Source organism: Chenopodium album, chromosome 15, assembly GCF_948465745.1.
Source record: "Chenopodium album chromosome 15, dcCheAlbu1.1, whole genome shotgun sequence".
Lineage (NCBI taxonomy): Eukaryota > Viridiplantae > Streptophyta > Magnoliopsida > Caryophyllales > Amaranthaceae > Chenopodium > Chenopodium album.
The window spans coordinates 21,089,079-21,103,915 of NC_137848.1; the positions used below are offsets into that span (position 1 = coordinate 21,089,079).

At 32.3% G+C, this 14,837-nt stretch overlaps 1 protein-coding gene across 2 annotated transcripts; it reads right to left on the minus strand.

The window, feature by feature from the left end:
- Positions 1–1,248: 1,248 nt before the first annotated feature.
- On the minus strand, positions 1,249–13,728 carry LOC145582072 (uncharacterized). Of its 2 annotated transcripts, XM_081639103.1 has the most exons (6): positions 13,520–13,728; positions 13,264–13,375; positions 11,717–11,761; positions 8,667–8,775; positions 6,283–6,544; positions 1,249–1,756 (listed from the first exon to the last, which is right to left on the minus strand). In XM_081639103.1, exons 1-6 carry the CDS (start codon positions 13,568–13,570, stop codon positions 1,556–1,558), a joined length of 780 nt encoding a protein of 259 aa, XP_081495229.1. In that variant the 5' UTR covers positions 13,571–13,728; the 3' UTR covers positions 1,249–1,555. The 2 variants fall into 2 exon arrangements, with proteins under 2 accessions (XP_081495229.1, XP_081495230.1); XM_081639104.1 differs by lacking the exon at positions 11,717–11,761.
- Between the last annotated feature and the right edge of the window lie 1,109 nt (positions 13,729–14,837).

Here is a 14,837-nt window from a genome sequence, read left to right on the forward strand (position 1 = left end):
TATCTCGTATTTTGGAATACCTCACCATTGTGGTGTCTTGTGAGTAACTCACGCCATGAGGCACATCCTTTTATCGTGTGCATCAAATTCATTATTTTAATTTTTTTTTCCTTCTAATTGTATAAAACGACGTCGGTTTTGCAAGAAAGTTCCTTATTTTTTATATTGCGTCAGCACCACAACGTGGTTATCATTTGAATATTGTTGTCGTTAGCTATATTTGCAGGAATATTTGCCATTAATTTGTATAGTTTTAAAAGTGCTAATATTTTATAACTATAACTAAAAAAAAAATCATTAAAATTAATCAAAGTGAAACACATAAATAATGTAAAATTCAAACTGCTGCAACTAAAAAAAGGTTAAAGTATATATCTTCTTAGGGCTTGTTTGGTTAACATAGAAACTAAATTCTTATGGTAATTTGTATTTCATGGGAATTTATTTCCTCAATACAATTTCTAGGAAATGGCCTTAAGTTTGGTTCTCATAAAGAAATTGTAATTCATAGAAATTTGAGGTTACCAAGGGGGAGGTAGGTAATTACCTTCCCACGTTTTGTGGAAGATCATAATTCTCATGAATTTCCAATTCCTCTATTTCACTTTTTGTTGTCAACCAAACAACTACCCCACTTGCAAATTCACATGAATTTTCATTTCCTACATTTATGAAGGTTAACCAAACAACACCGTAGTATTAGGCTACAATGCTACATCTTCTTGTAGATTTTTTGGTACACTAGTTTAGAGATACTTCCTCTATAGTTTTTTAATTGCATCACTTTACAAATTGCAGACTCCTACGCAATTTTTAGAGCTAAAAGAGATAGAGGAAAAAAAAAAAAAAAAGACCCATATGATAGGAGAGAGATAGAGAGAGTTTATTAATTAAAAAGGAAAGTGATGCAACTCATTCAAAACTTTTATTTAAGAAAAGTGATGCAACTAAAAAGAAGCGGAGGAAGTATAATTTCTTTTAAAAAGTGAGTACAATTAAATTCACTTCTTCAACACAACTCCAATACAATGCAGCTTGCAACGTATCAAGCATAGGTTGTCCAATTAAGTAGTTAAGATTGTATCTTTCAATCTTAAAGTTAAAGGTTTTATTTCTAGGGGCAATTAAGAATGGGGATTGCTTATCCTTCCCCCTCACTCTCAAAATGTCTAACATGCTTACCCCATTCGGGTTCCGACGTGGTATGATAGATCTTCTTACCCCAAAAATTTATAATACATAAATTAATAAACCAACACCAATCCTACTCCAAATTCCACAAATATATGAGCTAATCGATTTCACATAAATTACAGTGTTCCCAAACAGAGCATCACCGTTTTTTTTGGTCGTGTTACTCTGTTGGTTTATGTTAATAAAGAAAACTGTTTGCTCTTTGATATAAACAGCTGGAGAAGGGGATACCCAAGAAACATAAATGCAATGACAATATACAAACTTGTTTTTCTCCATATAGGACATTTCTTCCTTACCTTTTCTGCTCAACTGACGGCCAGTATTCAACATCCAATCTTGATGGCGAAAATTTGATCAACTACCCCCCAAGTGCCAACGTCTCCTGATGACGATGCCTCAATCTATGCCTACGGCGGGCCCTTTTTTGACTGCGACTCTGGACTTTGGCTGAGTTTCCAGATTCATCAGGCAGATGATGAGGCTCCTCATTTGTAGATGAATACCCAAACAAAACATCAAGAGGATCCCCATATCCAAATATACTAATACCAGGTTGTACCTGCAAAAAGCTCACATCAGACATGACAATTTGGCATTAGAATCAGCCATTGTTCCTTTTTAACAACCAAATAAAAAATTACAAAAAAAAATAAAAAATAAAAATAAAAAATAAAAATAAAAAAATTATAAACAGATTGCTTGTTTTGTCATCGTTGTATACACATATCTCAGCAATCCAACAGCTCATTTGTGACGGTAGGACAGAACTGTGTCCTATATGACAACTTAGCTAATTGAATCCAACATCTGATGTTTGACAAGAGATTCATAAAGGTTTACATTTGAAGGAACAAGTATGATCACTATCAAATTTGTGCCAAAAGCCAGTTTCTAAATAATAATGTCCTAAAGTCCTAATAGAAAGACAAGAAAAGCAATTTCATATGCATAGTCTCGTAGCAATCATAAAACAAATCAATCAACCAATTAAAGTGTTAATCATAAAACAAATGAGGAAAAAAAACCATTTTGAAACTTTATTGCCATTATTGAAGGATATTAGGGAAATGCAAGAGTGATGAGAATTATGATACGTGTAATAATATTATGAGATGTGAAATCATATCGAAGGTGAATCGGAACCTCTATGCAAGCTTGGATACGAAAGAAGGGGAAAAGGAGATCTATACATTTACTCATATTAGAGATAGGAAGACGCGAGATATTGGAAAATTCAAGTGTGAATGATATAGACCAACACATTCTTGTTGAAGACAAGGAGATAAAGGAAGATAATGTCCTACTTTGATCACTTGTTCAATGGAGATCAAACACAAGATATTAGTGATATAAGTGTCCCTCACAATATGGTTAAAAAATAGTTTATGCAAAGGATTCAAAAGGGAGAAGTCAAAATAGCTTTTACAACAATGGGATTGAAGAAATCCATTGGACCTGATTTAACAAGATTTAGGGATGTGATATAAAGTCTTTTGAGTGGAGAAAAGCACTTCAATACCTTTGTATAAGAACAAAGGCGATGTCCAAGTATGTGCCAACTACCAACGGATCAAACTAATGAGTTATACTATGAAACATTAAATGCAAGTGATAGAACAAAGGTTAAGGACAAGTGTGAAGATTTCATAAAAGCAATTTGGTTTTAAGCCTAGAAGATCGACTATGGAGGCAATTCATTTTATGAGATAACTAATGGAGATTTATCAGGAAAAGAAACCGAGTACTTACGTATGATTATATATTGATTTGGAGAAGGCCTACAATAAGGTAATACTTTGGTTGTTTGGTTGTTTTGCGGAATTCTATTGACATTATTAAGGACATGTATGAGGGAGCTAACACAAGTGTTAGGATGAGCAAAGAGTTTTCTATTACAATTGATATTCATCAAGGTTCCACACTTCGCCCTTTTCTTTTTGCCATAGTTATGAACAAATTGACGAATTAAATTCAAGATGATATACTATGGTTATGGTGTATGATGTTCGCTGACAATATTGTGTTGGTCGAGGAGACAAAAAAAATGCTTGAAAAGTAAATTGGAATTATGGAGACGAACTTTAAAAACTTGTGGCTTGAAGGTGAGCAGATTTAAGAAGTATTTGGAATGTAAGATTAGGGATCACCTTGGATGGGAATATAATACAAGGTTCTAATGTCTTCAGAGATCTGTTATTCAAAAGGATAGAGAATTTTATGGAGATGTAGCTCACAGAAGTGGAAGAGTGCGATATTGACATGTCTCATAAATTGAAAGGTAAATTCTATTGACTAGCAATTAGGCTGCATTGTAATATGGTACCAAATGTTGGGTTGAAAAGCATTGTTACATGCATAAAACGAACGTGGCGAAGATACGTATATTGCGATGGAAGCATAGCAATACAAGAAAAGATTGGTCGTGGAATGAAATAATTAGGAAGAAAATAGGGGTTACATCCATTGAATACAAGATAAGGGAGAATTGCTTAAGGTGGTTTGTCCATGTAAGAAGGAGACCAACTAAGGCTCCAGTAAAGAGCCTTGAAGAGTGGCAAAGTGTTGGGGTAGCAAGGCATAAAGGAAGACCTAAGAAAACTTGGAAGAGGGTGATTGACAGTGATATGAGTCCTTTTGGCTATGTTACCCGAACTCTTCATTTCACTTCACTTACCCGGGTCGGACCCTCGACACTCGGATATGGGTATGACACTTGGACACTTCACTTTTAGTTCAAAATCATGGAATTTTTTCACAAAATAGCCGAGTCGGGTGTTTGGACATGTATCCGTGTCGGACATGGGAACCTGCGTCCAAGTAACATAGCCTTCTGGGATTGAGGAAATTATGGTGTTGGATAGGGCGGAATGCATCACTTGTGAATTCACAAACTACTAGGCAATTTTTGGAGTGAATAGAGATGGAGAGAAAAAATAAAGAAGTTTCATGTGATATGAGAGAATTTATCAATTGCAGTGAAAATTGGCCTCAACTTGAAGTATAGCTTGGGTGCACCCCAAACTTGACACACCACCAACTACTAATTGGGGTACAACAAGTGTCATTAATGGGTATTTTTTGGCACTTAAACTGAGACATTTCTGGTAATTAAAGGATAATTGGTAGCACACATTGCACACCAATCCATAGTTGATGGTGCAAACTACTACTTAAAAGTTTGGGGTGTTGGGTGGGTGAGGCCAATTTTGCCTTAATAAGAAAAAGGAAGTAATGCAACTAAATTCAAAATTTTCATTTATAGAAAATGATGCATCTAAAAAAAACAGAGGACGCATTTTTTTTGCTAGAGTTTTCTCAAACCTTTATGTTTTTACTCACATGTTTTTCCTCTCGATTTTATCACCTTACCACACATTTAAAACTCTCGTAAATTTTGTATACCCATTTTGTTTTCCACTTTACACACTTTTTTTTTCCAACTTTTATTCAATCGATTATTTTGCTATGCTCATTTCCCTTTTCAGATGGTTCCCTATTACGATTCATTTTAGTCAAACTCAATTTTGGGACTAAGGCTTTATTGTTATTGTTGTTGTTGTTGCAAGACAATTTTGAAAAAGGATTTCCTAAAGCACCAATAACAGGATGTGATAGTCAAAAACAGAACAATAACCAAGCCCCCAACCCACAAATAAAACTTAAGAAAATACAATTATGCTTCTACTTGACCCATAAACAGATAAACTAGGTGAATGTTTTAACTGCAATACTTTTGAGTTTTGAGTACAAAATTTTAAAGTAAACAAAGGCTTTGTTCTTTCTGTCTACTAAGAGCAACTCTAGTGGCAAGCTATTTGTCAAATTAGCTTGTCATGCCACCTAGGATTGTAAAGTTGTTCTTCTTTCTAGCTAATTTATACCAAAATGGTTAAGCTAATTGTCATTTAGTTTTTTCAAAATATTTTTAAATAATTAATATTTTATTAGAGACAATTAATTTCTAAGCTAATTAGCTTAGCCAAGCTAATTTGCTTGGCAAAGCTAATTATTGAATTATCCTCCAATAGTTTGGCTATTAGCTTGAAAAATATTAAAATTGCAAGCTAGTCCCCAAAAGCAACCATTGGAGTTGCTCTAATAAGTTTTGGATCAAATAAGTTCAGATAAGGATTGTTAAATGCAATAATTGTGAAATTGATCAGGCCGAATAAGTTCAGATATAATTCTTAGTTTAGTCATTCAAAATGCCTCAAAAGATCCGTATTATTCTTCTCACATTTGGATCTTTCAGAGTTTCAAAAGAAGTATAGAGGCAGTTAGGTATAAGTCCTAGGCTTAAAGTTGCAGAAATGAGAGCTGGGATACGATCAGTAGATTGAAGCAGAGTATGAGCATTAGGGTAATGGCCATCAGGCCTTGGTTGAATATAATTCTTGTTTCAACTGGAAGAGAAATCACCTGCTGTTCTACTATTATATTCTTGTATCAGATCAGAGCTAAACTGGCAGTTCGATAAAAATTTACTTAGCCTCATTATTTAGTATTTCCGCTAATGCTTACCTTAAAGGGCTAAAGAGCCACCAAATATAAGTAATAAAATTTATTAAAGCAATCAATTGTGGATCCACAACATACAAGTAAAAAAAACTCTAGCTACACCCATCACAAAGTATGATAGATAATGACTCATTTGCTTTGCTAGGAGATCGCAACAAGTCAAATTTCAAGCAGAGGTCATCAAAATCACTACTTACCACACTAATCAATATTCCATAAAAGAGAACATGGAAAACAAAAGCAGCAAATTATATGAAAGTTTTATAGTGGTCGTTTGAAATATTGACAACCACAATGTTTTAATGATTATGCAGTCTATGATTGACTTATTTTTCTCAAATTATAGAGTATATTTCTTTAATTTTGGTACAAAATAGTATCATCAACGTTTTTTATTTATCCAATTTTTAGTTTCATTTATGTAATTTTTATTTTAATTTTATAATCTCTCTAAAAATAATTTTTTTATGTTGGATTAAATTTTTCAAAAATTATATTTGCATTGTAGATATAAAAAGACTAATTGTGTTCATATTATAATGTAAAAAATCATTAGCATGCACTTACAGAGGATTGTTTATTCTCTGCACTAGGGCTTCTCAGTTTGACATTATAATCATCCTTTCTCTGTTGATGATATACACCTTTCTTAGCAGACTCATGGTTCATATTGTCATCAGTTGTCCGGTGATTATCAACATGCAGATGTCGTTGCCGATACATTGGTTTGGAACGTCCAGGGGTTGAATCATTAAATATTTCTTCACAGTAGAAATACTTGGAGAAAGGCTTCATTTTCTCAGGATCATTGCCATACTTCTCCAGTATTCTGCATTTATAATCAATAGCTCAGCATCATCTAAAAGATTTGTCTACTCAACAAACATTTAATGGCAGCATGAAACTTAGACTTCATATCTATCTTTATTGAAATTGGAGACAGGGATAAAAAAAAATTCAAGAATACTCTGCTTGAGCATTAGGCATGCCTTTTTTTTATATATTGACTCGGAAAATGAAAGCATAGCTCTACATAGACAGCAGCAAAACCTTTTACTAGCTCTACATAATTGTTATTGCATACAACATAAAAGGTTAAAGAAACACAAGTCAGACAAGTGTCAATGATATTTTAGGCAAAAGGAAACGTAGCCTCTGAAAATCTACTTCCTTTGAATTTTAACTTGCAATTCAAAAATATGTCAAAATGGATATTTTTTATTGTCTAAAATTAGAGCTTTACCCCTACTTTAAACAATATTACCCACCAAAACACCCCCTAACATTAATTATACTCCTACCATATACAGCATTATTTCCCTGACTTTAATCCACCACAAGTCATGAACATTTACAAATTTATTCACTCCCTCTCTCTCTCTTCATCCTCCCCTTTTCCCATGGTAGCCACCACCACCAACCCAACTCCCCTCTCCACTACCACCATCCCTCCAAATATATATAACTTAACACCACCACCACCACCATATCTACGAATCATAACATCCCAATCACCAACTTCACAACCACCCCTGATTTGCAAAAGGAGTTTCTGAACTCAGATGCATACACTATCAACCACGAAATCAAAAGCTTGTTTAAAAAGCAGGTTAGAATTTTGCAGCAACTAAAGCTATAAGATTGAGGCAGTCCTCATGCTCATAACATGTTTAATTTGTTTTATGAGCGCCTTTGTTTGGCTTTTCCACAAACAAATCCACATTCGCTACTGGACACATTTTAGAACATCAAAATAAGTTTCAATATAACGGAATGCAGAAAAACTTGACTGAGCTATATGGTATGCTCAAATCTACTAAAGGCAATATCAAGGAGAAACTTGCAAAGAGATTGGGTTAAAGAAGCAAGGAAACAAAACTGATATTGACCAGCAAAGCAGAAAAGCAAAAAAGATGAAGAAAGAATCCTGGTGATAGTTCCTTCCCAAAATACAAGGATCAGAAGAACAACTATGTTACTTCTACTTCGTGTTTTTTTATTACTGAATGCAATTTTGCAACTACTTCTTGAGTCTCAGATACCAATTACGTTTTACTCATAACTTCAAAATTAGGGGTAATAAATTAGGGTTTACTAATTAGTTATAATAAGAATCTGTTGGGGCCTGGAGAATCATATATTTAGTAAAATAAAACTCCATTAATTTTAGCCTTTAAGAGTTTTTGGTTAATGAAGGGGAAAAGTTCAGTGGAGGGCAAATCAAAGAATAATGATGAAAATTGAAACACTAACCAATACACCAAAATACCAAGCTAACACAAGTGTGAGCCAATATTTTATTACTTAGTTGTTGCCAGATTTAATACCCATATGATATAATGCCCATTTGGTGTTCTGGCCCCAAAATCTGAAAATATGGAAGCACGTCTTTATGTTCCATATCTTAATAATCATCATAATATAGCAGAATACAAAACGATTTTGCAAAGGATGAACTTCCAAGCTCCAAGCATTGAAACCTCCAGCCTCTTCCCTCCCCAACCCCAAATCATAAATACCCCAAAAACCAAGTGCTAGCAATCAAGAACCTTCCAACTTTTGTTCCATAACAAAAGATAAAGAGAAATCACACTTCCACCATTGAGCCAAGTACCTTCCAAACTATGTCACTCACACAATCCAGACAAATTCAACATAGCTCTTTGTATGCCTAGTGGTCTTTAGTGCTCTTGCTCAGGGGTGAGGGTGTATCAAAAATGAAGCATATGAAAGTCATGGGAAGATGTAGAAATTAAACATAAAGCAAAGCCACAAGGCCCACAAGTACCCTAAGTTACTTTTTCTGAAATGCAAGATGTTGATTAAATACTCAGTGACATACAAAGCCAGCAATAGCATCAAATCCAAAGTTAGTTTCAATGAATCATGATTGCCCATTTCAAAATTAAGTGCTAGAAAACAAATTAAGTAGTGTGGGACACTGTACCTACATTTTTTCCAGCTCATACTGCATCCGACTCCCATCCATTTTCAGAATACGATCAGCACATGTGTTTACAGATTTACCAAATGCCCAACTTGCAGTCAGAAACCCAGCTCCTGCAGTAGTAGAGATAATGACGTCATACATACGATGACATAGATAGTAAGAAAAGCCTTAAATGTTAATTCATGGCAATCATATCAGGTCATCCGAGAACTAAGGATGGACAAACAATTTTACTTAGCACTAATACCGATTATCTAATTGAACAAAAAAATAATATTGCGTTAATGCTACAAAATAGGAAAATTACACTTTAATAATCCCAAGTTTGCTCAATTTACTTTAAATAATCCCAACTTTGATTATTCCGTAATAATCCCAACTTTCACTTGCGTTTTCTTTCTTCAATCCCAAACCAGTCAACAAAAGTCAATAACTTGGTATTTCAGGTTACTTGACGCGTGTCAGGTTGTGATTGGTCCAAAAATAAATAAAAAAAATGGAAAAATTGATTCTAATAATCCCACCTTTATAGGGATCTTCTTCTATTAGTCCCTAACCTATTGGTAACCTGTTTTCATAGGTTAAGATGCCATGTGTTGTTTTTTAATTGGCTGAAAAATAAAACTTTAAAAAAAAAAAACACAAAACTGAAAAACTAAAAAACTAAAAAACAAAATTGAAAAAATAAAAAACAAAACCCACCAGCCACCCTTGAACCCAAACCTTACCCTAGCCCACCAAAAACCGGCCGGCCGCCACCCAAAACCCCCTGAAAATGGCCGGTCAGAATCACACATTACCGAAAACCACCCCGCCGACCAAAAGCAACCCCCAAAATCACCCCCCGACCCGAATCCCACCCCCGAAACCAACACAACCACCACCCTAAAAACCCAACCCAGCCGCCAAAACCCCCCTTCTAACCGCCGAAAACACCGTAAAACCCCAAAACTCTTACCCAAATTCAAAGGTTATCCATCCCTTGAAATTGATTCATTGATTTTTTTTTTTTAATTCATTGATATTAAGGGCTTCGATGGTTTTCGTGGGTGTGAGTGTTGGAATTGGGCCGGTTATTTCTAGGTAAGGGTGGGAATGGGGGTTCCGGCTGTGGGGATGGGGGTTTGGCGGTGGAGGAGGGGCTGCCGGAGGTTGGGTTAGAACCTTAGGGTGTTCGTTGGAGCTGGTTGGGTTTTTAAAAAAAAATTAGGCTTTCTTTTTTTTTTGACCAATTATTTAGTGACACATGTCACTCGAATTATAAAAAAAAAAAAAAATTACCCAATGTTCAGGTTACCGGTCATAAGGGATCAATAGAAGAAGATCCCCTACAAAGGTGGGATTATTAAATAATAATTTAAAGGTGGGATTATTAATGGCGAACCGGATAAAGGTGGGATTATTAGAATCAAGTTTTCCAAAAAAAAATTTAAAAAAAAAAAATTTTTTTTTTAAACAAAACTTTTAAATTTTTTTAAAAAAAATCCTTTTTTTTTCCTTTTCTTCTTCTTCCCTTCAAACCTCCATGAATGCACCATAAATAATGCAGCAGCTCCACAACCGACCTCCACCACCCCTCCCCTCTAAAATCCGACCACCAGTCACTACCACCCCTTCCCCTCCAAAATCCAACCACCCCCACTCCATCCCCTCCAAAATCCGACCACCCCATCCCCTTCCCTACTCCAATCATCAATAATTAAACATCATCATTCAAATTTACAATCCCAATTTTTCTGATTTCTCAACTCCCTAAACAAACCCAACCAATAATTCTTGCTTTACAAACATCACTTGTTCTTGCAATATGCAATCAACCCATATTATAATCTGACAAAATCAGCAAGATTATGATCTGATCTAGGGGTGGTGGTTCTAGGGGAAGGGGGGCGACGGGACGGCTGCCGGCGGAAGGAGGGGAAAGGGCTTGGTTTTCTGGTGGGGGAAGGGAGGGGGTCGGTGGGGCTTGGGGTTCTAGTGGGAAGGGGTGGGGCTGGGTGGTTTTCTGTTTTTTTTTAAATAAAATTTTAATTTTTTTTAAATCTTTTTTATTAAGATAACATGCAACAAGTGGCAAATTATTTGTTTTTAAAAAATTAACCTTTTCTTCAAGTAACCGGTAATCGGGATTGAAGAAAGAAAACACAGCTGAAAGTTGGGATAATTGCAAAATAATCAAAAGTTGGGATTATTCAAAATAAATCAGCCAAAGTTGGGATTATTAAAGTGTATTTTTCCAAAAAAAAATATTCAAAATTCAATCAAGATCAGTAAATGAATTGATTTCACACAGCTCAGTTTAAAGTGATATCTGGTCCACAGCTATGGCAAATTGGCAATCATAGCCACGTTAGGAACCTCATGACTACATAAAACATTTATCCTCGAAATAATGTTTACCCTGATGAAATCAGCTTTTAAAATAATTACAAGAATCTAATTCTACAAAGAACACTGAGTTTTCCTGCATTTAATTGCTACTGTACAGTCATGAAAATTGAACAAAAGCAACCATCTGCCTAACATTTAGGATTTGTGGTAGGAAAAATTTTATACTCATGATATAGAAAAACCATTTTTACTATCTAATCATCTATTGGACCAAAAGAAATTATAGCCTCGGAATGAAACAATCTAGCTGGAACTTATCCAAGAATTTTCAAATTCAAAAATCTAAACATTCAACCACACTAATTAGTGCAGAGAATTTTATAATGCATTATTTTTCCAGCTTGATGATATACATGTCCTTATCTAAAGAAGCTTTATAGAAAGTGTAACTACTGCATTTTAAATTTTACTAGAGTAAGTGTTGATAGAATATACCTTCTTTTAGAATCATCAGTGTTAGCAATTCAGCAGAAAACTACAAATCTACAATTAATAAAATATATGACCGAACAAGGAACACTGGAACAGCATGAAAATAGGAAACAAAAGGACACAACACAACTATTCAATAATTAAAATGAATACTGTGCTTAAGAAATTCACATTTTTCAGTAAGCAGATTATTTATACATCAGATATGAAAAACAGAGCTTAAACTACCTACAACAGGTATCACACGATTAGCAGTTCTCCATTTTCTCGTCGCTGCAAGAACAAAAAATTTCGATTAAACTAATAGAAGGAACAAAAAATTATCAAAACATTCGCTATTGTTTGGCTTTGGAATACGACGGACACAAGTCAAAATGACTCGTATACTTGCTTGTGCTTTTTTTTTTTTTTTTGTTAAGTAGAAAGTGGTTGTCGATTTTTAAATCAAGGGTCCAATAGAAGTAATCTCTTTGTAATTTTTGAGTCAACGATGCATTGATAATTTGATAGATCCAAACCATTTTCTTTGCCAGGGGTGGGGAGTGTGGTACAAGTATTGGAATAAAATTAGTGTTATGCAGAAAAGAGAAGGGGAATAAAACCATCAAAGTTGCCAAGTGTAATACAAGTATTGGAATAATATTATTGTTATGTAGAAAATAGAAGGCCAATAGAATAACCTCTTTAAGATTATACAAGTTAATGTAATTAGAGGTGCCTCATTAAATCGAGCTTAGAAGCAACAAATTGAGCTTCTATGATTCTATATACCAGCCATGATTCTCATGAATGAAGATTCTATATCCAAACAACAATAAAGCAACTATTGAACAAAAGAAATGCCAATATAAACCATGTGTCAACATTCAAAAAACTAAATACAAAATTTCTAGAAAAAACACAACAATCATTCTATGACTAACCCCCCAAAAATTCCTGACATATAACAACTCATCATAAAATCACACAACAATCGTCCATTACGAAATTGTAATTTTCAAAAGCCTAACTCCACAAAGTGATCATATACTGACACTTGGTATAACTTAACAACTGCCTATGAAAATATTCCTAACCTATCAAAGGTAAGGCCATTGTATCCCAGCTAAATTGGAAAAATCTAGATAGGATGGTGCTGTTGTTCACTAAAATAGGACAAACCTATTATGTAAAATTCACTTCATCCTATAAGTTATATATTATCCCCTTTCCATCCTTTTTTTGTTCTGTTTTCTTTTTCAAATTTTGTAAGGCACATCTTTGATGATAATTATCTTTAATTACTAATACCAAAAATTATGAAACGTTTACATTTTGACACCATGAATTTAGAATACAACAAGATCCCAAATGATAATTTTTTTTTTCCTTACATATTTGTAAGAGTTCCTAATCATTGTTTAGGCTCTAGAAATATAAAATTCCCTAGCAACACCAAAAGAGAAAGTAAGAGTTCTTAGCATAAGAAATAGAGTATGTCAAATATAAACAAATATACATTTCTCATAATACAACACATTTCAAATGACATTAAAATGATAAATTTTTAGCTGCTAAGAATCTTCAACAAATCAATCAACTGCAGACACAATTGAACCCACTATATATAAACCAAACCCATATCAGATCCTCGACTAGGTATGGTTACATTGACATTTTAATTTATATGATCATGGAAAAGTTTCACAAAGTAGCCAATTAAACACTTAAACACATACCCGTGACCGAAATCGAGTCCGAGTAAATTAGGTAGTAGAAGAGAGAATTAAACTTACCAATCCAAGCAAGACCAGAGGCAACACCACTTCCAACAGCACAACTCTTAATGGCCTGAGATTTCCACTCAACAAAGACTTTTGATTCTTGGGTGGTCATTTTCTCCTGTCCCTATTCAATCAAATGGAAATTATCAGCTCAATAATAAAAACTCCTTCAAACAGACATCTGGGTATTGCTAATTAACTGTTCAATCACTTTAATGAAATTGAAAATTGGGGATTTTTAAATGAAAATCGATTTTTAAAAAAATACCGTTTTGGAGAGGAGAGATCGGAAGAGTTCGTCTAATGCAGGTCCTGCCATTTTGATTCTTTAAATTCAAACAATTTTTTATGAAAGTTTGAATTTTCTCTGATATATATGATGATTCCGAGTTTTGCAGCACCTCGTTTCTGGTTGCTAGCCGCTAGTTTCTCCTACTTCCCCGTTTCCCTAATTGCAAATTTGTAAATGGATTTCAGTTCGCATGATCTATCTGATTTTCGTGATAGCTTAGGCCCCGTTATTTAGTGTTGTTCTGCTCTGCTGAAATCTGCTCTGCTCTACTCTGCTTTATTTTAATCTGCTCTGCTCTGCTTAAAAATAATACTTAATATTAAATTATTATAATAATAATTAATATTTAATAATAATAATAAATAAATAATATTTAATAATAATAATAATTAATATTGAATTATTATTATAATTATAATAAATATTTAATAATAATAATAAATAATTAATATTTAATAATAATAATGATTAATATTGAATCATTAATACAATAATAATAAATATTTCATAATAATAATAAATAATTAATATTTAATAATAACAACAATAAATAATTAATATTTAATAATAATAATTAATATTGAATCATTATTATAATAATAATAAATATTTCATAATAATAATAAATAATTAATATTTAATAATAATATTATTAAAAATTAATATTTAATAATAAAAACAGTAAATAATTAATATTTAATAATAATAATAATAATTAATATTAAATCATTATTATAATAATTATAAATATTTCATAATAATAATAAATAATTAATATTTAATAATAGTAATATTATTAAAAATTAATATTTAATAATAAAAACAATAAATAATTAATATTTAATAATAATAATAAAACTAAAAATTAATATTTAATAATAAAAACAATAAATAATTAATATTTAATAATAATAATAATATTAAAAATTAATATTTAATAATAATTAATAAATAAATAATATTTAATAGTAATAATATTATTAAAAATTAATATTTAATAATAAATAATAAATAATTAATATTTACTAATTAAAATAATAATCAATATTGAACAATAATAATAATAACAATAATAATAATAGTAAAAATAATAATGACAATAATATTTTCTCAAAAAAAAAAATAATGACAATAATACTAATAATAATTATTATTATTAATAATATTAATAATAATAATAATTGATTTTTTATAACATAAATTAATATTTAAAGATAATAACTAATATTTAAATATAATACTAATTATTAATTTTTAATAAAAATAATAATAAAAATAATAATTAAATAATATT